We start from the raw sequence: 24,573 nt of genomic DNA, 5'->3' as shown, positions 1-24,573 counted from the left end.
GCATTGTGTTTCTGACAAACACATCTCTTGTTTAATTCTTAAATGTGTATTCACACATTTAAATTGTTGTCATTTTAAATATAATATCATAAGGTTCATAGCCCAGGACTGGAATACGTCATAACCAATGTTGGTTTAGTGAAGAAGTGTCTCAGCATGCTCATTACTTGTGTGTGTGTCTGTTCATGCAATGTTTATATAGTATAGTGTGTTCCCTTATCCAATAAATCTATAACTCGAACCTTTTGTTATTAAACAAATTGGAAAACAAGGCCTCCCATGATCTGCTTTGAAAGTTTTTAAATAAAAAGTGTTGTTAAATGTTTGCTTAGTTATGGCAAATCCAAAACACAATTTTAGCTGTGTTTTCAAGGCATTTGCGTAGAGGTGAGTATGTAACACAGACTACTTATTATAAACTGAACATTTTATTTGTCATTAGGGCATGTTTGTGTATTGATTTTGGGATGGTGAACATGTACCTCTTGAGATCTTTGCATACAAAATTATCAAGTCATTGGGCATCAAAAAAGCATGGGATTTTATTACAAGAATGACCAAATTAATTTGACTCTGGATGATGCATGTAAGTCATCAAGTGTGCATATTTCTGTTTTGAAATTCTGTTCAAGAATTTTTTTTTGTTATTTTAAAATGTTCTTATTCTTGAATGTCATTTACTTGAAGATGGTAATAGCTTTAAAACAATTTATGATGCTATTGTATAACATCAAATTGAAAGGGCACAACTAAGATGAAGTATTCACCTTTATAACATGACCTACGCTCCAGTAGTGAAATAACGTAATGCTCAATTTTGTTGATTACACAGGTGTTATTACACTAGTTATATAACTGTGAAATGACGTCATTTTTTGACATAATGACGTCATTATTCCAGCGAATTTCTTCAGTTTAACTCTTTTACAATGTGAATAAACTGTGAAAAGAGCATAAAATAAACAGAAAATTTGTTGGTCATGTTATAAATAGAATCTTAGATTCGTGGTCAAGCCTCGTTTTTATCTTCATTTAGATGACTTGCTTAATAAATTCAATACAAAACGACCACTCATGCAAGATCCTTTATTTAGCAAACATTATGGAGGCTTTACCTGAAAATTCATGAAGATGACCTGAATATTAAACTAGATGATGAAATGTCTCTAAAGCTTTTTAATCAAAGACAAAATGTAGATGTTACTTGTTTTCTTTCAATTTCATTGTGCTCTCAAAAGTTGCAATTCTGTTGCTCTGGTTTGAATCTAACCATTTAGTAGTTGAAAAGTTATTATAGGTAAAATGAAATGTATTGACTGTTATTGCTGATATTTGATTTCAATTTTGATTCTATTAGGTCAAATGTTTTGTGTATGTTTACTGTGTACATGTGTGTCTTGTCTAGTATGTTTGTTATGTGTCTCACTGGCTATTGGTTCTTGCGTTAACCCTTTCAGCGCTGGAATCGAATTTTGAAGGCCTTTGCAAACAGTTTGTATCCAGATGAAACGCCACAGATTTCATCAGGATCCAAACTGTTTGCTATTCTGATAGTATTCTTTGAAGAAAAAAAACGAAAAAATTGCTAATTTTAGAAATTCAGCAGACGACATTTTAGCAGACTAAAAATTTCCCAGCATGCAAAGGGTTAATACTGCATGTTATATTTAAGTTTCTCTCCTGCAGTGCGCTGAAGTTTCACTTTGTGTATATGAATTGCGAGGATAATGCATGTCCTTCATTTATGCATTTAACCCATTTATGCCTAGTGGATTCTCCCATCCTTCTAAATTGGATCAATTTATTTCCAAAATTAGGTATGTCTAGTATATTTATTTATATATTTAGAATATTTCTTACATAAATTCCTTTAAGCAAACAGCGCAGACCCTGATGAGACGCTGCATCACACGGCGTCTCATCTGGGTCTACGCTTTTTGTTAAGGCTTTTTTTCTAGACGCTAGGCATAAATGGTTTAAAATGAAAGATTATTATTAATAAAATAGAGGAAATAATGATTTGTCAAAAGGTAAATAATTATTGTATCTGGAAACTTGGTGTACACATTTAAAGCAATGTGACAATAATATGCACAACAATCTCCCAGCTAATGTTGTTGCTCTGGTAAATGAAAACCAAATCATAAAAATGTACTACCTGAACATTTGGATTAATGATAAAATGTAACAAGTGTAAAGATAAAAGCCAATATGGAGGCCATGTCCATTTTTGAATTGATATGGGTTTTCACGGAGCGGAAATTAACTTTTTTAAGTTCTTTCTTGAAATACTGAATTACAGAAAGGAAGGCTGTATAACAAAATTATAGATTTGATGGATACTAGCTAGACTCATTATCAAAGCAGTGAAAACAAGTCCTGATACATTCAATTCATCTCTTCTGTTCAACCTGCTCAGTATTGTGATGACATTATATATTCATTTGCTCATCAAACACTATAGCAAAATTATAATTTTTGAATTTCTTACATTTGAATTTTACAAAGTACAAAATGCTCCTTTAAATATTGTTTACATAACCTCTGTGGATTCTTCAAATAAAATATGCACTTAATCACAAATTGTTCAATTATAAAGGTTACCTTTGTAAGTATGTTAATCAAGCACCTGTCTCATTACCTGAATATTTATATGGGGCCTATTAACATTACACTTTATTTACCGGTATCAAGAAAGCTAAACTACTGAGATTCCACAATTAGGATATCTAAAAAAAAAATAAGTCAGTAATTGTATTCAGTGTCTTTCTCATTTACATTCTGTCTTCAAAATCTGATCTTGTTAAGTCTTACAAACCCACAAACTATAATAAACAAAAATACAAAAGGTTTTTATGCAATTTATGTGTTTGAGCCCTGGAAAGCACTAAAATATCAAGACCAAATATTGTTGGATATGACAATATTGCTTTTGTACAATAATGTTGATTTTGAAGTAGTTGTAATAAATATAATTTAAAACAACAACAACATAGTCAAGTCATAAAATAAACTTGGTCAATTGATTTGAAATTCCAAGCCCTTGCTGTTTTTGTTTCTGGACGACTGAAAAAAAACAACATAAATCCCCAACAAAAGTATCAACAATAACATCGCAAAAGACGGCTAGAAGCTATTGCTATTCTTCAGCGTGGCTCTGGGCTACAGTGAACGTAGGCAAGGTGCAGCTGTCTGGTTACATGATCGGCATCGGCATATGCGAAAATTGTTGTCCCATATTAGCCTGTGCAGTCTGCACAGGCTAATCAGGGACAACACTTTCCACTTTTATGGTTTTTTTTGTTTAAAGTGTTGAAAGGAAGTCTCTTGTTGTAAACTAGGTTTCCCAGAATGGGGCTTTATTACATCGCAATCCAAGCCTATTTTTAAATTTTCCAGCGTGGCTCTGCGCTACTGTGAATGTAGGCAAAGTTCAGCCGTCAGGTTACACAAGCCACCTCAACACTGATGAGGAGATGAGGCGCCCGTTTGTCGGCTCCGATGCCGAAGACTCAGACTCTTCACAGGAGACGCTGTACACGACGACGAAGGAAACCAACGGTAGCGTGTTGTACACAAGGAATTATGGGGCAGACAACTGAATAGGGCAGACACAACTGAAAAACACAGTGGTTAAATAGCATTATGTGGCCAAATTTTTTTCTTTGGTTATAGGATGGTGATATTTTATGTTTGTTGATTTGTTTGAAATTTGTGTGTAAATTATTTAGTGTTATCTGAGACGTTTTCACTGGTATAAATAGGCCAGACAGTACTTAGAACTTATTTGACCACCTTAAGATTACAACATGTACATGTGCTTCAAATAAAACTTTGTTATTAGGATCAGAATGCATATTTCTTCCTGCTTAATATATTTATTTACTTTTGAAATGTTCCATTTGCTATTTGCGGGTATTTTATCATATTGTTGCTGAAAGAGCTTTAAGTGTATATTTATTTGAAGGTAAAACTTAAGTAGTTTATTTTTATTAACCTACTTGAGAATAACGTGCTTTTGGTGAGCTTTTGTGATCACCTTTTGCCTGTTGTTATACATCTGTCATCTTTCATCAATATTTACCTTGTAAACACTATAGGCCACATTTATTTACCAATCTTCATGAAACTTGGTTGGAACATTAATGCCGAGTTGTAAAAAAATGTAGTCACAAACTAGATCAATAGGTCATCTTCAATGAAAGGCTTGTAAACACAATTTTTTTGCCATGTCATGAAATTTGCTGAGAACCTTTGTTCCAATTATACCTCAGCCAAGTTCAAAAGTGTTACCTTTACAAAATCATGACCATGTGTTAACCTGGATTACAAGTGTTAATTAACTAGGTCACCAGACAAATCTAAGAAAAACATTGTTACCAATCTAGAATGATAATTTTTAATTAATGTTGATGAAAATTTGACAATGTTCATCTTCAAATATCAAGGCTGAGTTTGAATCTGACTCACACGCATCCAAAAACTGGGTCAACAGATCATTTTTATGAAAAACTTTGTTTCACTCTAGAAGCCATATGTATGACTCAGTCTTGATGAAACTTTGGCAGATAAGTTATCTTGACAAGTTCTTGGACAAGTTTGAATCTGGGACAATTTTGTCAAAAAATAAGGTCACAGGGTCAAATGTTATCAGTCGTGTTACCACTCTAAAGCCATATTTATTACTCCATCTTGAGGAAAAGTTGTCAGAATGTTAATACTGACAATATCCATCCCATGTTTGAATATAGGTAAAGTGGGGTCAATAACTAGATCACTAGGTCAAAGTGTGAAATTTAAACTCATGTGAGCACCAAAGCATAATTGCCCTATTGTTGATATAAACTTTAACATAAATATAACATTTTCTGCTGATATATTAAACTTAAGGAGTGATTAGATTCAGAAGTGATGTAATCAATAGTAACATGTAGCTTAATTTAACCTTGTTGGGATGCTGTTAGAAACAATAGGGTTTGGCCAAGTATTATTTTATTTTGATGTATTATTTGAGTTCATTATGTGTACCGGTATACATCCTCGTGTGATCCATAATATTTGATGATTACAATTCTTAACCCATTTATGCCTTGTGGACTCTCCCATCCTTCTAAATTGGATCAATTTGTTTCCAAAATTAGGGATGTCTAGTATATTTATTTCTATATTAAGAATATTTCTTACATAAATTCCTTTAAGCAAACAGCGCAGACCCTGATGAGACGCTGCATCATGTGGCGTCTCATCCGGGTCTACGCTGTTTGCCAAGACCTTTTTTCTAGATGCTAGGCATAAATGGGTTAATATTGACATTATTGTATTTGTATTAAGATGAATTTACTTGATTTGTTATTTGTCCAATTGTGTGTTAATTGACTTGTGTTGATTGATTTGTAGGTATTTTGGGTTCATTTTGTTCATGGTTGCACAATAAGCATAATTACAACAATGTTAAGTGTTCATTATAACATGCAAAGAGTTTGAGTGTATACTAGTTTTAGATAGGATATGTTGTAAATCTTCAAGTTTCAAGAATATGTATTGATTATGAGCATGATGAATACTTGAGACCTCTCGTTGAAAATAAGTTTTCAATATACTGTGAACAATTGTACATACAGACAGATATGTGTCAAAGCATTGTATGTGATAAACAATTTTTAAGCACATAAAATAGTTTCACAATTAAACTGTGATAGCCTTAGAAATAGAATAATGGAATCTACCCAGTTATGGTGACTAATGATATTATGTGTTGTTTATACATTAATGTGCATCACCGTGTGCACTGTATATGATTTGTTTAAGTCTCGGTTGAGAATTTCACTGCATGTGTACTGTTTTCTTTATGCCTATTAGTGGAATTATTAGAAACGTTTGATTTTTTTTAAACTGACAAAAGTTTATTATCATACAGTTTATTATCACAAGTGTTAGACTTCAGAAAGTGTTTGAGAGTACAATGTAAAACAAATACAATGTTTATGTTTAACGTTATCATAAACCTATTGTAAATATATGACATTTCTATATCATATAAAACCATGTTCCTTCTGTTTTCTGATATTATGAGGTAACATTCCACTCACTTCCTGAATCAAAATTCATGTTTTTGATTTATTGTTTATAACTGCTAATCTTTTAATTATTGTTGGTAGGGGATGAAAATTTGAATAGTTATAAAATGAGATGTTTATTTTTATTGCATGTAGGTTTAGATAATTTGCCACATTCATTGTTTTTAGCTCACCTGTCACGAAGTGACATGGTGAGCTTATGTGACCGTGTGATGTCCGGCGTTCGTATGTGTGTGTGCGTCCGTCCGTCAACAATTTGTTTGTGTAGACAGTAGAGGTCACAGTTTTCATCCAATCTTAATGAAAATTGGTCAGAATGTTCATCTTGATGAAATCTGGGTTGGGATTGTATTTGGGTCATCTGGGGTAAAAAACTAGGTCACTAGGTCAAAAACTAGGTCACATAATAGGTCAAATAATAGAAAAACCTTGTGTAGACAATGGAGGTTGCAGTTTTCATCCAGTCTTTATGAAATTTGGTCAGAATGTTTATCTTGATGAAATCTGGGTTGGTATTGTATTTGGGTCATCTGGGATCAAAAACTAGGTCGCTAGGTAAAAAACTAGGTCAAATAATAGAAAAACCTTGTGTAGACAATAGAGGTCACAGTTTTCATCTAATCTTTATGAAATTTGGTCAGAATGTTCATCTTGATGAAATCTGGGTTGGGATTGTATTTGGTTAGTCAGGTGAGCTATTCAGGGCCTTGTTTAAATGATTTGATTATTTGATAACATATGCTTTTAACAGTTAACAGTCCTAATTTTATTTTACTCTTGTACTTTCAATAAAATTGTAATATATAGTCCTCCTGAGAATATGTTTATAACCAAAGTGTGATGGTGAAATGGAAGTGGGGGGGGGGGGGTCAAAGAGATATGCCTATTATTAATCAAACAAGTGAAAGTTGAAAATAAACTGGTTTCATTTTCAAGGACAATTCGCATGTGCATTCACAAAAACACTGGTATGGCGTTCTTCAAGGAAACTTTGGGATCTTCTCAATATTTAAAGGAAAGTATATCACTTCAGAAGGACATAGTTGTGTTGTCAGTTATTATACCAATATTCAGATCTGTTGTTTCTGATACTTCCACATGTGTTATTGTAGATTATCTTTTTACCACTTAGATATGTTATTTTGACGCATTTGTAGTCCCTCAGAAAATTAAATTAAGTTAAAGACCTTTCTTGCTAGATTCAAGTTTTAAAGGCTTCATTTCCAACCCTTAGATACTGATGAGCAGCAAACACCATAAAACCTTAACAGACTGCGAGTTACTCGCAGGTTGTTCTGGTTTTATGCCGTTGGCACATAGCCATTTACACTTGGCGTCTGAGAGAGAAAGGGTTATATCTCAGTTTCAGATAATAGTAATTATCTGGGAAATCTGCACTAACTAATCAGGGATGGAACTTTGCTCCTAGACTGGATTTTAGTAAGGAAATCTGCACTAACTAATCAGGGATGGAACTTTGCTCCTAGACTGGATTTTAGTAAGGAAATCTGCACTAACTAATCAGGGATGGAACTTTGCTCCTAGACTGGATTTTAGTAAGGAAATCTGCACTAACTAATCAGGGATGGAACTTTGCTCCTAGACTGGATTTCAGTTCAGAAGAGACTTCCTCTAAATGAACAAATCTATGAAATGGGAAAGTGTCATCTGGGGTGATACTTTGGGCTCAAGCATTAAGCCCGGTTTTCTCATGTTGCTGCTCATATGTGCTTACTGTTCTCATTTATGGTTAAATATTCTCATAGATCCTTAGCATAAGCTTCAATACTTCAGTTATTTGATAGCTTCAAATCTGTTTTTTTTCTTAGGTCTGGAGATATTTGTTTGTGCTAACATCAAATACTTAAACTCAATAATGACCATTAAGTATGTTTTGTATTTTTATTTTAATGGAAAGCGGTATATCAAGTCTCTTTGAGTTTTTTTATGAGACAAGTTGGTAACAGCTTTAACAATGATTTAATTTACTTATTAAGTTATTAGAGAATTACATATTATTTAATGTATTGTTTGGGACCAGTTGTAGAAATATTGTGTATTGTACATAAACCTGATGTATTGTGATATGTTATAGATCGGAATAATAGAAGGAAATGGGTAATTACATGTATCTGCTATGATTTTGCATATAAGTAATTTATGTAACGGTATGTATTGTTACATAATTGTAAGATATCATAATGATTGTGTTTGTTTCAAATGATTATATACTACATATTTGATTTTTTTTTTATTGATGTTGATTGTTTAGAAAATAAAGATTTATTTTGCCTTTTTTGACACAAGAGGAAAGTTTTCACTTCTTAAAATGACCTCTTTCTTCACAAGTTTGTTAACTTATTGTCCCCTACCGGTTTCACCGGAGGGGACTTCTGGTTTGCACTCTGTGAGTCTGTCAGTCAGTCACACTTTTCTGGATCCTGCGATACTTTAAAAGTTCTTAATATTTTTTCATGAAACTTGAAACATGGATAGATGGCAATATAGACATTATGCACGTCATTTCATTTTGTTCCTACGTCAAAAATTCTGATTGCTATGGCAACAAATATAAAAATAAAATTCTGACAATGGTGGAATTTCGGACAATGGTGGAGCCGGTAGGGGACATATATTGCTTGGCAATAGTCATGTGAAATAAAACTTTAAACATATGTTGTAACTTTAATGGGAAACGATTCTATTTTAAATATCAAAAGTGAAATTTGTTTTTGACATCTTATTTATTATCATAATAAATAAGATGTCAAAAACTTTAATTTCACTTTTAATTTTAATAATTTATGCCAACCTGCAGGTTCTAATAGCAGAGACAAAAGAGATGGGCCTCATAAGGACTTCATACATTTACAGTATTCTTCATAGAATTTTCTATCACAAGAAAATCTCTTTTAAACATAAAAGATGAATCCACTGAAGGCAAAATGTGTATACTGCACAGACTTATCCAGTACACCTTTATTCTGTGTGGTGTTATAGGTTTCAGTGGATATCTTCTAAACATAAATTCACTTGTTTCATCCTGGATTATCCCTTTCAGTCCTGGAACTGAATTTTAAAGGCCTTTGCAAACAGTTTGGATCCAGATGAGAAGCCACAGAACATGGCGTCTCTTCAGGATCAAAACTGTTTGCTATTGTGATAGTATGCTTTGAAAAAAAAATCGAAGAAAATGCTTATTTTAGAAATTCAGCAGACAACAAATTTCCCAGCATGCAAAGGGTTAACTTGTGCAGACTGCCCAGGCCGATCCAGAGCCACACTTGATGCACGTGCATTCAGCCCAATTTTTCAAAGACAAACCCCGAACGATTAAAACTGGTGCAAGACTAGTAAATGCATAAAAGATGTAAATTTCCAAAGAAATGTTTATTTTGCAATTTACATTCATTATACATGTTAACAAATTAAAAATGATTAAAAAGTGACATCTGCTGTACTCGACATTTACAAGATATTCAACAAATTTATATTATTAACACAAAGCACAAAAATTAGCATGTCTTTTTTGGTGGATAAAAACTCAACATGTATCAGAGCAAAATAAGTTTTATCAGGACGGCTCAGAAAGTAAATACATGAATTTCAACGTTTAGTCAGCATCGTCTTTAATGATGTTCTTTTTATCTCTTTTGCTCATTTATGTCAGGTATTACTCAATGCATAATGTCACACCATATTTACATATACAAAGGACAGTTCAGTTCCAGTAAGGATTACACGTAACCCAATGTCCCTTCATCTGGTTCTTGGCCTTGTCACTGGATGTGAACAAGGATTTGTAGGTTGCACTGGTCTTGGGGTCCTTCTGAATACTACCAGAGGTGGGCAAATCTAGGCTGGTACCTAGTGGGTTTTTCACTGTGGCACCTATGATCCCATTGGATGGCTTCTGACTGCCATTAGCAACCACCTTGGAAACCTTGTTCCCATTGGTCAATTTTGAATCTTTCGTGACTGGTTTCTCCATTTTTGGCTGCTTGCTGGTGCTGGGACCACTCTCTAAGGAGGATTCAGAGGGCACAGTCTCAAGTTTTTGTTTCTTGGCCTTCTTTGATTTCTGTAAAACATACATTAAATGTTTTTGATTTCCCAACACCTGCATGTCTATATCAGAACTGTTTTCATACCCATATAAGCTACATATGACTAGTTGAGCATAGTTTAATGCATTATTCTGCTAAATACAAACACATTGTACACTGGTCAGTTTTACAGTATCCAATTTTCCTAATAATGCATACTTTCAAAAATACTTATACATAATAAATATCTACTTTATGACAGATAAATGCCAATTTATTTATTAAGTTTTTGTCAGTTTCTACTGTAACTAAAAATAGCTTAAGTGGCGTGATTTGGCACGATATATGTATTAGAAATTATGAAGAAAACTAAACTTAACCTGACTTTTAAGCCAGCTAACACTTCCCTAAAGAAACTGCAAAAAAAAAATATATGAAAAAAAGTTCATATATTAATTCACTGAAGGATACTCCATCACTGTCACTTACATTTACAAATGGTAACTATTTTTGAGAAACAAGATTAATTACAACAATCCATAATTGTGGGATATAAATAAGCCCACAAAATTTGGGCCACTTGGTTTTTATTAGACTTATTAATTAACAATCCTGAATCCTGATATCAGTAGTATATACACACTGAACAAAAAAGGAGCCAAAATCATGAGAAAATGGTTCTTATGCCACATGCAGCCAATGTAGCTCAAGACCAGCAAGCACATGTTTGCAGTCTAGTCAGGTGCTACCTTGCCTTCTAATGAGACCACAACCCTTGTTTGACTTAATAGCGGACAGGATAGCTCCTGACTAGACTGAACCATAGCTATGCTGGCCACATATGGCAGAAGACCCATTTTCGCATGCTGCTGCTCATGTAAAAGGTGACCTTGTCCAGTTTCTGCTGTAGGCGCCTCTGTGTCATGTGGCTCTGCAGCTCCTCCACCTCCTCATTGGCACAGTTCAGTGTGATCACATCCTCAGGCTGGTAAGGCTTTCCACACTGCAAACAAGTACAAATGCATACACGAAAAGTGTGGTCCCAGATAAGCCTGTGCAGTCCAAACAGGCTTAACAGGGATGACACTTTCTGCTTTTAATGATTTTTTTGTTTATATGAATTATATTTAAAACAAAATGTCTGTCTAGGCAGAAAGAGTCGTGCCTGATTAGCCTAAGCGGACTACACAGCAGGCTAATCTGGGATGACACTTTAACGGCATGCATCAAGCCCAGTTCTTCCAGTAAGAGGCTCATCTCATACCGAGGAGCCCGGCAGGATGGATGCTAGATGATCAGTTGAGTCGTGTTCTGAGAAAACTGGGCATAATGCATGTGGGTAAAGTGTTGTCCCAGATTAGCCTGTGCAATCTGCACAGGCTAATCAGGGACAACCCCTTTCGCTTTTATAACACTTCGTTTAAATGAAGTCTCCTTATAGCAAAAATCCAATTTAGGTGGAACGTGTTGTCCCTGATTAGCCTGTGCGGACTGCACAGGCTAATCTGGCATGACACTTAACGCACATGCGTTATGCCCAGTTTTCTCAGAATGCGACTCAGTTGTTAGATTGCTGGGTTGTCTCTACCTATGATTTAAAAAGAGCACTTGTCTGTTACTTGCATCAACAAAAACATAAAGATGAAATGTCTGAAATACTCTAGACGTGTTTCTGGAAACTTCAATGTCTAACAGCCATTAACGGTTGAACGAAGAATTTTTTTTACCAAATATTATTTTGCCTATCATGGGAGAGCATTCTTACTACAACTATTCACCTTGTGACATTTGTCTCCCTTGACCTCTTTCATTGCTCTGTCTGACAGCACACATCCACAGCTCCACAGACAGGCAAACCTGACAAATACAACAGTAATAGTTACTTATTTGCTATACTGTTATATATAAGTAAATATACTATATACTAGTACAGGTAGTTATGCCTTGATTGTTTAAAGAGTTGACCTACAGATTTGGAATTCCTGAAACAGTTCTAGAGAAACATAAAGGGTATTAGATACAGCAATTGCTTAGTTCATACACAATAATTGGTTCACTTTTAACATGTTACGTGATTTTGATTGCGTTCAACTGTGCATTCGGAAGAACAGTACTTGGTGTCTGTCAAAAGACCTGAAAAATGCTGCCTTAGTGAGAATCAAACCCAGTAATTCTCTATCAAAGAGCAGACAACGCAAGTACAGCACAACTCTTGACCCAACACACCCAACTGTTATCTTTGCTGGAGAAAGAATAAGCAGCTCATTAAAGGTTACAACAATCTGTGTCAAGTGTAATCAATGGTTTTCATGTTCAGACTGAATAAAATGAATAAGGACAATCCATATTTCTTTTATGTGATTTTTTTTTTTAATAGTAAGATGCATTGTTGGTAAAAGGGTTATCCCAGATAAAAGAACTCACTTTAGCTCAGTTTTCCAACTTGGTGCATGCAATAGAGGTCATATGTACCAATCATAGATATGTGACATACTTGTGTTTGCCGTTCATCTCAATGCCCACCACAGGGCAGATGTACTTGGTGTCCTGTATGTCCACATAGCCGTCACCTTTCATGGACTGGGGGCGAGAGTAGCTGGGATTCTCTGTCAAATTCAGTTCCTTCAAGTCCTGCAACATTGACAAATTTGCTTCTGTAGAAAATGTCAAATTAAGTGACAAAAATGCTTACATGCATGTAACTTAATTACGCTAATCACGTACTGTCCATAGTGTTTTTTTTTCTCTTAGAAAAGCAGCATTTAATTTGAGTATGCTATTAATTATAAACAAAATAATTGTTATGTTACAAATTTGATGTTTATTGAAAAAAAGAATGCTTTCTGAAATGATTTTCAATATAAGTAATTTGGAGAATTCTAAAATTCAAATATAATAATTGATGCCTCAATGATAATTTCAAGGTCACACACTATAACACTATAACCAGTGATTTAGGGTAGACATTGATTTCATACCATCACCATGTGTTACCTTGAGACCACGGAGATGTTCAAAGCTGGAGGCACACTCAAACTTGGTTCTGTCAATCAGGAACTCAAGGGCAGACTCCTTGTTGTACAATCTGTAAGCCAGCTGGGCATATCAGTACAGTCAAACAGTTAAATAGGCATATCAGTACAGTCACAAACTATGATAGCCATATAAGTACAGTCACAAACTAAGATAGCCATATCAGTACAGTAACAAACTAAGAGAGCTTTATCAGTACAGTCACAAACTAAGATGACCATATCAGTACAGTCACAAACTAAGATAGCCATATCAGTACAGTACCAAATAAGATAGACATATCAGTACAGTCACAAACTAAGATAGCTATATCAGTACAGTCACAAACTAAGATAGCTATATCAGTATACATGTAGTCACAAACTAAGATAGCCACATCAGTACAGTCACAAACTAAGATAGCCATATCAGTACAGTACCAAATAAGATAGACATATCAGTACAGTCACAAACTATGATAGCCATATCAGTACAGTCACAAACTAAGATAGCCATATCAGTACAGTAACAAACTAAGATAGCTTTATCAGTACAGTCACAAACTAAGATGGCCATATCAGTACAGTCACACACTAAGATAGCCATATCAGTACAGTATCAAATAAGATAGACATATCAGTACAGTCACAAACTAAGATAGCTATATCAGTACAGTCACAAACTAAGATAGCTATATCAGTACAGTCACAAACTATGATAGCCATATAAGTACAGTCACAAACTAAGATAGCCATATCAGTACAGTAACAAACTAAGAGAGCTTTATCAGTACAGTCACAAACTAAGATGACCATATCAGTACAGTCACAAACTAAGATAGCCATATCAGTACAGTACCAAATAAGATAGACATATCAGTACAGTCACAAACTAAGATAGCTATATCAGTACAGTCACAAACTAAGATAGCTATATCAGTATACATGTAGTCACAAACTAAGATAGCCACATCAGTACAGTCACAAACTAAGATAGCCATATCAGTACAGTACCAAATAAGATAGACATATCAGTACAGTCACAAACTATGATAGCCATATCAGTACAGTCACAAACTAAGATAGCCATATCAGTACAGTAACAAACTAAGATAGCTTTATCAGTACAGTCACAAACTAAGATGGCCATATCAGTACAGTCACACACTAAGATAGCCATATCAGTACAGTATCAAATAAGATAGACATATCAGTACAGTCACAAACTAAGATAGCTATATCAGTACAGTCACAAACTAAGATAGCTATATCAGTACAGTCACAAACTAAGATAGCTATATCAGTATAGTCACAAACTAAGATAGCCACATCAGTACAGTCACAAACTAAGATAGCTATATCAGTACAGTCACAAACTAAGATAGCTATATCAGTACAGTCACAAACTAAGATAGCTATATCAGTACAGTCACAAACTAAGAAAGCTATATCAGTATAGTCACAAACTAAGATAGCTATATCAGTACAGTCACAAACTAAGATAGACATGTCAGTACAGTCACAAACTAAGATATCCATATCAGTACAGTCAGATGGCCATATCATTACAGTCAGAGTTATAGAGGCACATAATGAACAATCAGAAAGCCAGTCAAGGAAGATCGGTAGAGAAAGTAATAAGGGCATATAAGTAGACACAGAAAGTCTAAAAGGCAAATCAGTACAGACAGAAAATCACATGGGCATATCTGTACAGTCTACCCAGATGCATGGGTTAATCAGTACGACATACAGTGATATGGGCATATATCTGAACAGTCAGAAAGCCAGATCAGTAAAAAGAAACAAACAGAAAGTCTGATAAACACATCAGTCTGAACTGTCAGAAAGCTAGACGGCACATTAGTACAGTCAGAAAGTCAGAGTTTGGCATATGAGTACTTAAAGAAAGCTTGATGTGAATATCAGTACACATATCAGTACAGTCTATTTAGAACTGTGTTTGATATATTTAAGACAAAGGTTCAAACAAGGGCGGTTTGTAAAACATGCATGCCCCTCATATGGGCTGTCCGTTGTACTGGCAGCCATTGTGTGAATACGACTTTTGTCACTGTGACCTTGACCTTTGACCTAGTGACCTGAAAATCAATAGGGGTCATCTGCAAGTCACGATCAATGTACCTATGAAGTGTCATGATCCAAGGCAAAAGCTTTCTTGAGTTATCATCCGAAAATCATTTTACTATTTCGGGTCAGCGTGACCTTGACTTTTGACCTTGTGACCTCAAAATCAATAGGGGTCATCTGCGAGTCATGATCAATCTACCTATGAAGTTTCATGATCCTAGGCATATGCGTTCTTGAGTTATCATCCGAAAATCATTTTACTATTTCGGGTCACTGTGACCTTGACCTTTTACCTAGTGACCTGAACATCAATAGGGGTCATCTGCGAGTCATGATCAATCTACCTATAAATTTTCATGATCCTAGGCATATGCATTCTTGAATTATCATCCGAAAATCATTTTACAATTTCGGGTCACCGTGACCTTGACCTTTGACCTAGTGACCTCAAAATCAATAGGGGTCATCTGCGAGTCATGATCAATCTACCCATGAAGTTTCATGATCCTAGGAGTATGCGTTCTTGAGTTATCATCCGGAAACCATTTTACTATTTCGGGTCACCGGGACCTTGACCTTTGACCTAGTGACCTCAAAATCAATAGGGGTCATCTGCGAGTCATGATCAATCTACCCATGAAGTTTCATGATCCTAGGCGTATGCGTTCTTGAGTTATTATCCGGAAACCATTTTACTATTTCGGGTCACCGTGACCTTGACCTTTGACCTTGTGACCTCAAAATCAATAGGGGTCATCTGCAAGTCATGATCAATGTACCTATGAAGTTTCATGATCCTAGGCCCAAGCGTTCTTGAGTTATCGTCTGACAACCACCTGGTGGACGGACGGACCGACCGACCTTCCAACCTACCGACCGACCGACATGAGCAAAGCAATATACCCCCTCTGCTTCGAAGGGGGGCATAATAAGCAATATGTATACATATAAATACACTGTACAAGTTTTAAAAGCAAACTTTGAAGGAAAAAAAACTGGTACATATTTCCTGTTCTAAAAATGTTCAAAAATGGAGAAGCAAAATTTAAAAACACCAATAAATAATTGGTATTTAAATATTACTTATGATACTTTATACATTGTGGTAACAATAAATAACAAGAGGGCCTGAAAGGCCCAAAGTCACTCACCTGAGATAACAAGATATTATTGGGACAAATCTTCTGACCAAGTTTAATGAAGATTGGACAATAAATGTGGCCACTAGAGTGTTAACAAGATTTTACTATAGCCATATATAGCCGTATTAGGAAAAATGCCCCGCCCCTTGGCAGCCATGTTTTTCAAGCAAAGGTTACCATTTTTGAACTCATCCAAGATATAATTGGGACAAATCTTTCTGAGCAAGTTTTATGAAGATCGGAAAATAAATGTGGCCTCTTGAGTGTTAACAAGGTTTTACTTTAGCCATAAAAGGAAAAATGCCCCGTCCCCTGGCGGCCATGTTTTTCAACCAACCGGCATCAAATATTTTCGAACTCGTCCAAAATATTATTGGGATGAATCTTCTGACCAAGTTTCATGAAGATCGGAAGATAAATGTGGCCTCTAGAGTGTCAACAAGATTTTACTATAGCCAAACAAGGAAAAATGCCCCGCCCCTTGGCAACCATGTTTTTCAAGCAAAGGTTACCATTTTTGAACTCATCCAAGATATCATTGGGACAAATCTTCTGACCAAACACGACGGACCACGGACGACGCATGACGGACAAAAGGCGATCACAAAAGCTCACCATTCTCAGGTGAGCTACAAATGCAACTCTCAGAAGAGCACCTAATGACTATGTTCATGTAACATGATGCTGAATATTGTGAAATGAACTCACAATTTTACACAATACCCTCCAAAACTACAAGCCATATAATATGGGCAAACCAACACCTTTACATCATATAGAAAAGGCTAAATCGCTTTATTTGCATTACATTGCTCATGATGAAAAGAAAGCTATTCACTGAAACATAACTATTAGGCAGAGTACTTTTTTTGTAACAGTGTATCAGGTTACATGGTTAATCTAACATATTAAGAAAAATGTTTGTATTTATACTTTACTCTATTAACTTTGATGCCTAATTTCTTTTTTGCCCAACATTTTCAATAGGAATATTATGTGTTATCATTTAAAAAAAAAGACTCAATAGATAGAATTTCTATACGGGATTTAAAATGAAGTATATACTTAGTCAAAGTCTTACAAAAATAGTTGGTAATGTATACATTTGTTTTTCCTAAACATTTTTCGCGAATCCTGGAATGATCATAAACAAATTTTCCAATTGTTGTCAAATTTTACCCCCCCCCCCTCCCGGATATGAGAAGATAGATTTATGACTTGCTATATACAATCAGTCATAGTTCACCAAAATGGCTAAACATATCTATTTTCCACTTGAATAAATCTTGTCTCATAACATATTTTGAAGGGCAAATCTGAAGTAATAGCAAAGCCTTATGCATTTCATTTTAAACTTCATCTAAATTGAATTGAATTTTTCAATCAGACACGTTTGCTTTGATACCTAATTATAAGTAAGGAATATCAAGTGTCATACACATGCCCACTCAAACATTGTACATTTCACATTATGCAGTATGCTTTTTCACATGTTGTTTATAAAATGATTTTCCATATATTGTTGTTTTTTCTATAAATAAATTACAATGTTCAGCTCTGAATAAGGAATTTAACCCATATTTATGGCATGAACTAGTGTTGTCTACTTATAAACAATACTCAAGTAAACATTAGTTTGTTTTTAAATTGAAGTGACAACAACATGCATTAAAAAGGATTTTAACACGTTTCTAATTTAATACTTAACTTAATATGTTTGTAAAGATTCTTTTTCTGCTTTCAAAATCATTACCATCATGCTTTCAATGTAAGAATACGGAGATGGAAAGACATTGATGTTTTATCAAGTATACACTTTGTTATGGTTGTAGTAATTAAAGGCAAGTTACAGATTTTTGCTAGAACATTGCACCTTTTTTATAGGTACACATGTAGATCATTAATCAGAGGCGGACAGAAGCAAGTTCATAATTTGTCAATATATGATTATCTTTTCCTATTAATGGCTGAGAATTCCAAATATTTTAGAAACATACACACTTATAATGCTTTGTTTGTGTGTTGCTTTATTCATTTCATGATTTAAGGATAGCTTCAAATACAAATTTATGTAAAATAATGTGTTGATTTATTAAAGATTCTCTTCACACTTAAATTTAGAAACTTCAAAATACTTTATTACATCTATCCATTATTCCCTGAAAGAAAATAAACAGCAAAAGTTTGTTTGAGTGGGTATCCCAAATATTCTAACTTGTTGATCTTCACAAAGACAAACAACAAAATAAGCATTGTTGTTCTTGTGAGCTTAATGTTGAAAAAAGTTCCAATCCGGAGAACAACATAGTAAAATATATTTCGCTATTGCATTGCACAAATATTTGTGTTAAAATCATAATAATATTCACATTATAATGGTTAATCAGACGATCAACAACTCTTTGTCAATCCGATGCATTAGGCTTTCTTTCCAATAAATGCCCTCACAGTTTGATTCCCACAGATCAGGACTGCAAATTACTATTGATAAGATGATAAACAATGATAAAGTAAACATTAATTTCTAAATTATAATACAGCTCATTTCCTAGCTTAAATTGACCAAGCTTGCACAGACAGAGTGAGATATACCATGATATGACGACATGAATACATTGTATACAAATAAACAAAATTATGCATTTGCAATTCAAAAATATAAATATAAAGATATAACAGCCTTCAATATCCAAATGATGTAACTAATCTAGTGTAAAGCTTTTTACAGAAACGCAATATAATATTGGAAAAACTCAAACTTCTTATTAAGACAATAAAAAATACGACAAAAAAAGTAAGCATGTTGTATTATTCAAAAATCATTTTTCCATTTGTACAACAGGATTAACCCATTTATGTAAACTTTGAAAACTTCTTGAAGCAGAACATTGTTCATGATGGAGTGTGCAAAACAGAGATAGAAAACCTATTCAGGCTGTGGGCTGAAATACAAAGCCACATCTATGTGAAGTGAACTGTAGATCTCAGATTTATCAATAAATGTAACTGACTGTATGACAGCTTGTGTGAATCAAACATTTTGATTAATAGTTAAAGTAGTTTTATCTTTTTTAAGTGAAGAACATATGTGAAATGTGAATTAAAAGGTAATACTCTTATTGAATAGAAACTGCTATCATACAAAATGCTTCTGCTGGGATTACTGGAAATGCCAATGTGGCTCATTTTGTTAATAGTGCTGGTGGTTTTGTTTTATTTGTATACCTCCAAAAAACATAGAGTTTTTGACAGAAGTGGAATACCAGCAATTAAGCCGGCAGCATTCATAGGTGGTTTCAAATACATGACGAAAAATGGTGTAATGCAAAGTGAGTATGATGTAACATTGCAGTATGGAAAAGTGGTTGGCTTTTTTCTTGGAAATCTTCCAACAGTCTTCCTAACGGATCCAGACTTGATTCGTGAAATCTTCGTCAAACGCTACCCAGAGTTCCCCTCTAGAAGTCAAGGCGCTGGAATATCAAAATTCTGGGAACGGACAATACTGCTATCTACAAATCTGGAGTATTGGAAGTTTCTAAGGACGACAATGTCTCCTTCATTCACTTCTGGAAAACTCAGAAAAATGGAGGACATCATAACTGGAGCAGTTGACAGAGCTATTGAACAAATTTCTGGCCAGGTAAATGATCAGGATGATTGTGTACTTGACATGGTTCCAGTTTTTAGGAATCTAACCTTGGAAGTCATCTGTCAGACTGCACTTGGTGTTGAAATAGACTCAGCAGATGCCGCAACAATGGAATTAAAAACGCAAGTGTCCAAACTTTTGAACTTCAGCTTGGAGAAAAACCCTATGCTCATACTAGTGTTTTTGATACCCGACTTGAAAAAAGTTTACAACTTCTTTGATTTTGACTACAATGACACAAATGCCATCAGCTACATTGACAAATGTCTACGTAAGGTGATACAGGAGAGAAAAGAAGACATCGGAAGCACGAAACAAGATTTGTTGCAACTCATGATCAACACAACCAAAGAAGGCTTAGAGGTAACACACCATGAAGATGGCAATCAGGAACTAAAACCAAGTAGAGGAATGACTGACGAAGAAATAATTGCAAATGCAATGATGTTCTTGTTTGCAGGTAATGACACAACATCCACAGCGCTAATCTTTACAAGTTACTTCCTAGCCACAAATCAAAACCACCAAGAGAAGATCCGTAAAGAGATAAAAGACAAAATTGGGGCAGCCAATCCTACCTATGACAATATTCAATTGCTCACCTCTTTGGACATGTTTGTATCAGAATCAATTCGTTTATATCCTCCAGTGACCAGAATCAACCGCCAAAACACCAAGACAACAACAATAGGCAAGTACACGTTCCCTGCAAACATCTCCATCAACGTCCCCATCTTTACTTTACATAGGCTGCCCGAATTTTGGCCGGACCCAGAAAAATTTGACCCCGAGCGATTCTCTGCACAAAGAAAGGCAGATATTCAGCCCAACACATACCTTCCCTTTGGGGTTGGACCAAAGACGTGCCTCGGAATGAGGTTCGCACAAATGGAGTTAAAGATGACCCTTGTGAAGATACTGCAGAGGTTTACCATTGGGCCGTCTCCGGGTCTTCAGATACCACCCAAACTTGAAAAGCACGTGTTCTGTAGACCCGTTGGTGGCATGAAATTAGTTCTGAGAAAATGCAGCTGAATGCAGGAATGTTTGACAGTCAGTATTTCCTGTTTACAATAATTAATTATAGTATCATGCTATATTCATGATTTGTTACATTATAATTAAGAAATTTAACACACCATATAAATATAAATAATAAAATGCTGACAAAAAAGTATGCCAACAAAGTTTAAGATTGCATTTAAAATTATTGACTGTGTATATATTAAAGTGTGGCAATATAACCCCTATTTAGGCAATTGAAAAAGGTTTTTCTGTAGGAAACAATTTTATGAATTTGTTTGCAATACATCATTACATAGCATCTCAGATTTTGATCAACAAACACTATTATTCAAAATATTGCAATATGTAAAACCAATGTATTGTTAAAAATGAGATTTTCTCAACATATTTACAAATATTTTCAGAATTTTGAATCTAATATGTATATCATATTATCAATGATTATGTTGTTGAATATATAATTTGTTTATTTTTGTGTAAAAATGTCATATTTAAGCATCACTGCTAACATACATGCTACATATATGCAAATAAATATTTTTCATTTACATTGTCATTTGAACACGTTTATATAAAATAAGTTTAACTTATAAAACAATCTTGTTTATTTATAAAATGTTATGTGTTTGTGTAAATGTTATGTTTCAGTGTAAAGTTATGTTTTAGTGTAAATGTTATGTTTTAGTGTAAATGTTATGCATTTGTGTAATGTTATGTGAGTGTGTAAATGTTCTGTGTTTGTGAAATTGTTATGTGTTTGTGTAAATGTTATGTTTTAGTGTAAATATTATGCATTTGCGTAAATTTGTTGTGTTTGTATGTTTGTGTAACACAGGGATAGTCTACAAGTACATGGCTCTAGTTACATTCTAAAATTATAAACACAGATGAATCACACTATTATATATGTAACCTTCGCGATATCCACATCTAAATTATTTTTTTTAAGCAATAACAATCTTACAAATTCCTACTTTTATCGCTCTTAGAACATGCTCAATAACGAATAAAGAACAAAATAGGCATCATAATAAGATTAGTTTCCTAGGCAAAACTCAGTTCTTGTCTTTAAACACTGTTAAAGAACTGTGCAAGACTGTACCAGAACTGTAACTATCATGTTTTTAGAACATCTGTTTTGATTAATTTCAAGAATATGTATAAAGAAAGATTCTGGAACGGCTTTAATTAACAATATGAACATATCCTGAATATTGTATGTTGTTTAAATGTTCTTGATATCTTGGCGAAAGTTACTTTGCACTTTTACAGAAGAAATTACATATCCTAAGAAAGTTCTGAAATAGTACCTGTTTGCAGATTTAAGGACAATCTAATACAAGATTATTAACTGAAAAAAATGTCTTGAACTCTTCTTGAATACACTATATACAGTTCCTGATGCAAAAACAATTCAAGAAGACTTAAAGAGTCCAAATGATAATTGTTGTTGAACTCTTGAAAATTACAGTTCAAGAACTGTGCTTGAACCAAGAACAATTATAAGTTTAATAACAGTTCTTGCAGTTTTCAGAATTAAAGAATAATTAAAGAACTACATTTTCAAGAGCTTTTCTTAAACTGTAAGGCACTTGAACTAATTCTTGAACTAAATAGTTTCAGAAGTTCTTGAAAAATCTCACTTTGCATTTCTAAAATTGTTATTGAATTGGTCTTGCACTTTTTTAGGCCGTTCTTGCATTTTTCTCAAACTAATTATGGTTATGAACATTTCATAAAGTGTTTTTATTTTTGGCCAAGGATTGACATCATTCAACTGTCAACTAGCTGTGACATTAAACTGTCACATCTAAAAGCTAAGATAAACAAGCAAATTCGTTGAATTGATTTCCATCGCCAATATGCTTCTGGACACAAAAGTGTTATATTTGACACTCAAAAAAGCAATTTTTCAAGATACAAAGGGCCATAACTCCGTTATTAACAGATGGTGTACAATGCCATTTGGCGTGCATCATCCTCTTATCCATATATATACTCATACCAAGTTTCAATGAAACCCGCCAAAGCACTTCCAAGATATGGCTGCGGACACAAAAGTGCTGGATGGACGGACGGAAAGACGGACGAACAGATGGACGGACAACGCCAAAACAATATCCCTCCGCCTATGGCGAGGGATAACAAGAGCTTTGGCAAAAATGTGACTTATACACCTTCACATGATTGTAAGCTATGTTCAAAGGCAAAAGGAATGTGTGATCACTGTAGATTTTGCACATCAACTCTTCATGGTGAGGGAGTTTCAAATTTATTGAATAAAAAACAAGTGGTTTGCTCCATCAACTCTAGTATAGCATTCAATGTGACTCCAATTAAAATATAATTCTTCTCAAACTTCTTTTTCCATGTTATACAATGTACATATAATAAAATATATATTATATATTATAAATTTCATGAAGATCGGAAAATAAATGTGGCCTCTAGAGTGTTAACAAGGTTTTACTTTAGCCATATAAGGAAAAATGCCCCGCCCCCTGGCAGCCATGTTTTTCAACCAACGGGCATCATTTTTTAGCTTGTCCAAGATATTATTGGGATGAATCTTCTGACCAAGTTTCATGAAGATCGGACAATAAATGTGGACTCTAGAGTGTTAACAAGATTTTACTATAGCCATATAAGGAATAATGACCCACCCCTTGGCAGCCATGTTTTTCAAGCAAACGTAACCATTTTTGAACTCATCTAAGATATCATTGAGACCAATCTTCTGAGCAAATTTCATGAAGATTGGACAATAAATGTGGCCTCTAGAGTGTTCACAAGGTTTTACTATAGCCATATATAGCCATATAAGGAAAAATGCCCCGCCCCTTGGCAGCCATGTTTTTTCAAGCAAATGTAACCATTTTCGAACTCATCCATGATATCATACAGACCAATCTTCTGACCATATTTCATGAAGATTGGACAATAAATGTGGCCTCTAGAGTGTAAACAAGGTTTTACTATAGCCATATAAGGAAAACTGCCCCGCACCCTGGCGGCCATGTTTTTTCACCGATCTGGACCATTTTCGAACTCGTCCGAGATATCAATGACACCAATGTTTTGACCAAGTTTCATAATGATTGGGCAAAAATTGTGACTTATAGAGTGTTCACAAGGTTTCTCTAAAGCCATATAAGGAATACTGCCCCGCCCCCTGGCGGCCATGTTTTTCAATGGACCGAAACCATTTTTGAACTCAACCAACATATCATTTAGACAAACATTTTGACAAAGTTACATGAAGATTGGGCATCAAATGTGACTTCTACAGTGTTCACAAGGTTTCTCTTTTTTTTTACCTAGTTTTTGACCAAGCATGACCCAGTTTCGAACTCAGTCGAGGTATCAATGGGACAAATGTTCTGATCAAATTTCATGAAGATCAGACAATATATGTGGCCTCTAGAGTGTTGACGACGCACGACGGACGACGCGTGACGGACAAAAGGCGATCACAAAAGCTCACCATGAGCACGTTGTGCTCAGGTGAGCTAATAAAAGGAAACGTCT

At 34.5% G+C, this 24,573-nt stretch overlaps 3 protein-coding genes across 5 annotated transcripts in view; 2 read left to right on the top strand and 1 right to left on the bottom strand.

The window, feature by feature from the left end:
• The window catches only part of LOC127862319 (NIPA-like protein 2), a 35,736-nt gene extending 27,353 nt beyond the window's left edge, over positions 1-8,383 (top strand). For all 3 annotated transcript variants that reach the window (XM_052401399.1, XM_052401401.1, XM_052401400.1), the window contains exon 11: positions 3,400-8,383. In XM_052401399.1, the coding sequence (XP_052257359.1) occupies positions 3,400-3,602 (203 nt within the window). In that variant the 3' untranslated portion in view covers positions 3,603-8,383. The remainder of the gene's footprint in view (positions 1-3,399) is intronic.
• Positions 8,384-9,452: 1,069 nt separating this feature from the next.
• LOC127862326 (replication termination factor 2-like) overlaps positions 9,453-24,573 on the bottom strand; it is a 38,908-nt gene continuing 23,787 nt past the window's right edge. Inside the window, exons 3-7 of the mRNA XM_052401410.1 lie at positions 13,118-13,208; positions 12,618-12,754; positions 11,902-11,980; positions 11,013-11,126; positions 9,453-10,158 (exon numbers count right to left, since the gene is read on the bottom strand). Of these exons, the coding sequence (XP_052257370.1) occupies positions 9,799-10,158; positions 11,013-11,126; positions 11,902-11,980; positions 12,618-12,754; positions 13,118-13,208 (781 nt within the window). The 3' untranslated portion in view covers positions 9,453-9,798. The remainder of the gene's footprint in view (positions 10,159-11,012; positions 11,127-11,901; positions 11,981-12,617; positions 12,755-13,117; positions 13,209-24,573) is intronic.
• Positions 19,313-21,557, top strand: LOC127862317 (cytochrome P450 3A24-like). The gene has a single exon (XM_052401393.1). It carries the CDS (start codon positions 19,513-19,515, stop codon positions 21,052-21,054), a length of 1,542 nt encoding a protein of 513 aa, XP_052257353.1. The 5' UTR covers positions 19,313-19,512; the 3' UTR covers positions 21,055-21,557.

The sequence above is a fragment of the Dreissena polymorpha genome, chromosome 16 (genome assembly GCF_020536995.1).
Source record: "Dreissena polymorpha isolate Duluth1 chromosome 16, UMN_Dpol_1.0, whole genome shotgun sequence".
NCBI classification, from domain to species: domain Eukaryota; kingdom Metazoa; phylum Mollusca; class Bivalvia; order Myida; family Dreissenidae; genus Dreissena; species Dreissena polymorpha.
This window is presented reverse-complemented; position numbering and strand designations above follow the sequence as displayed.

Coding starts and splice junctions, on each gene's coding strand:
- LOC127862317 (XM_052401393.1), top strand. CDS start 19,513: ATGCTTCTGCTGGGATTACTGGAAATGCCAATGTGGCTCATTTTGTTA.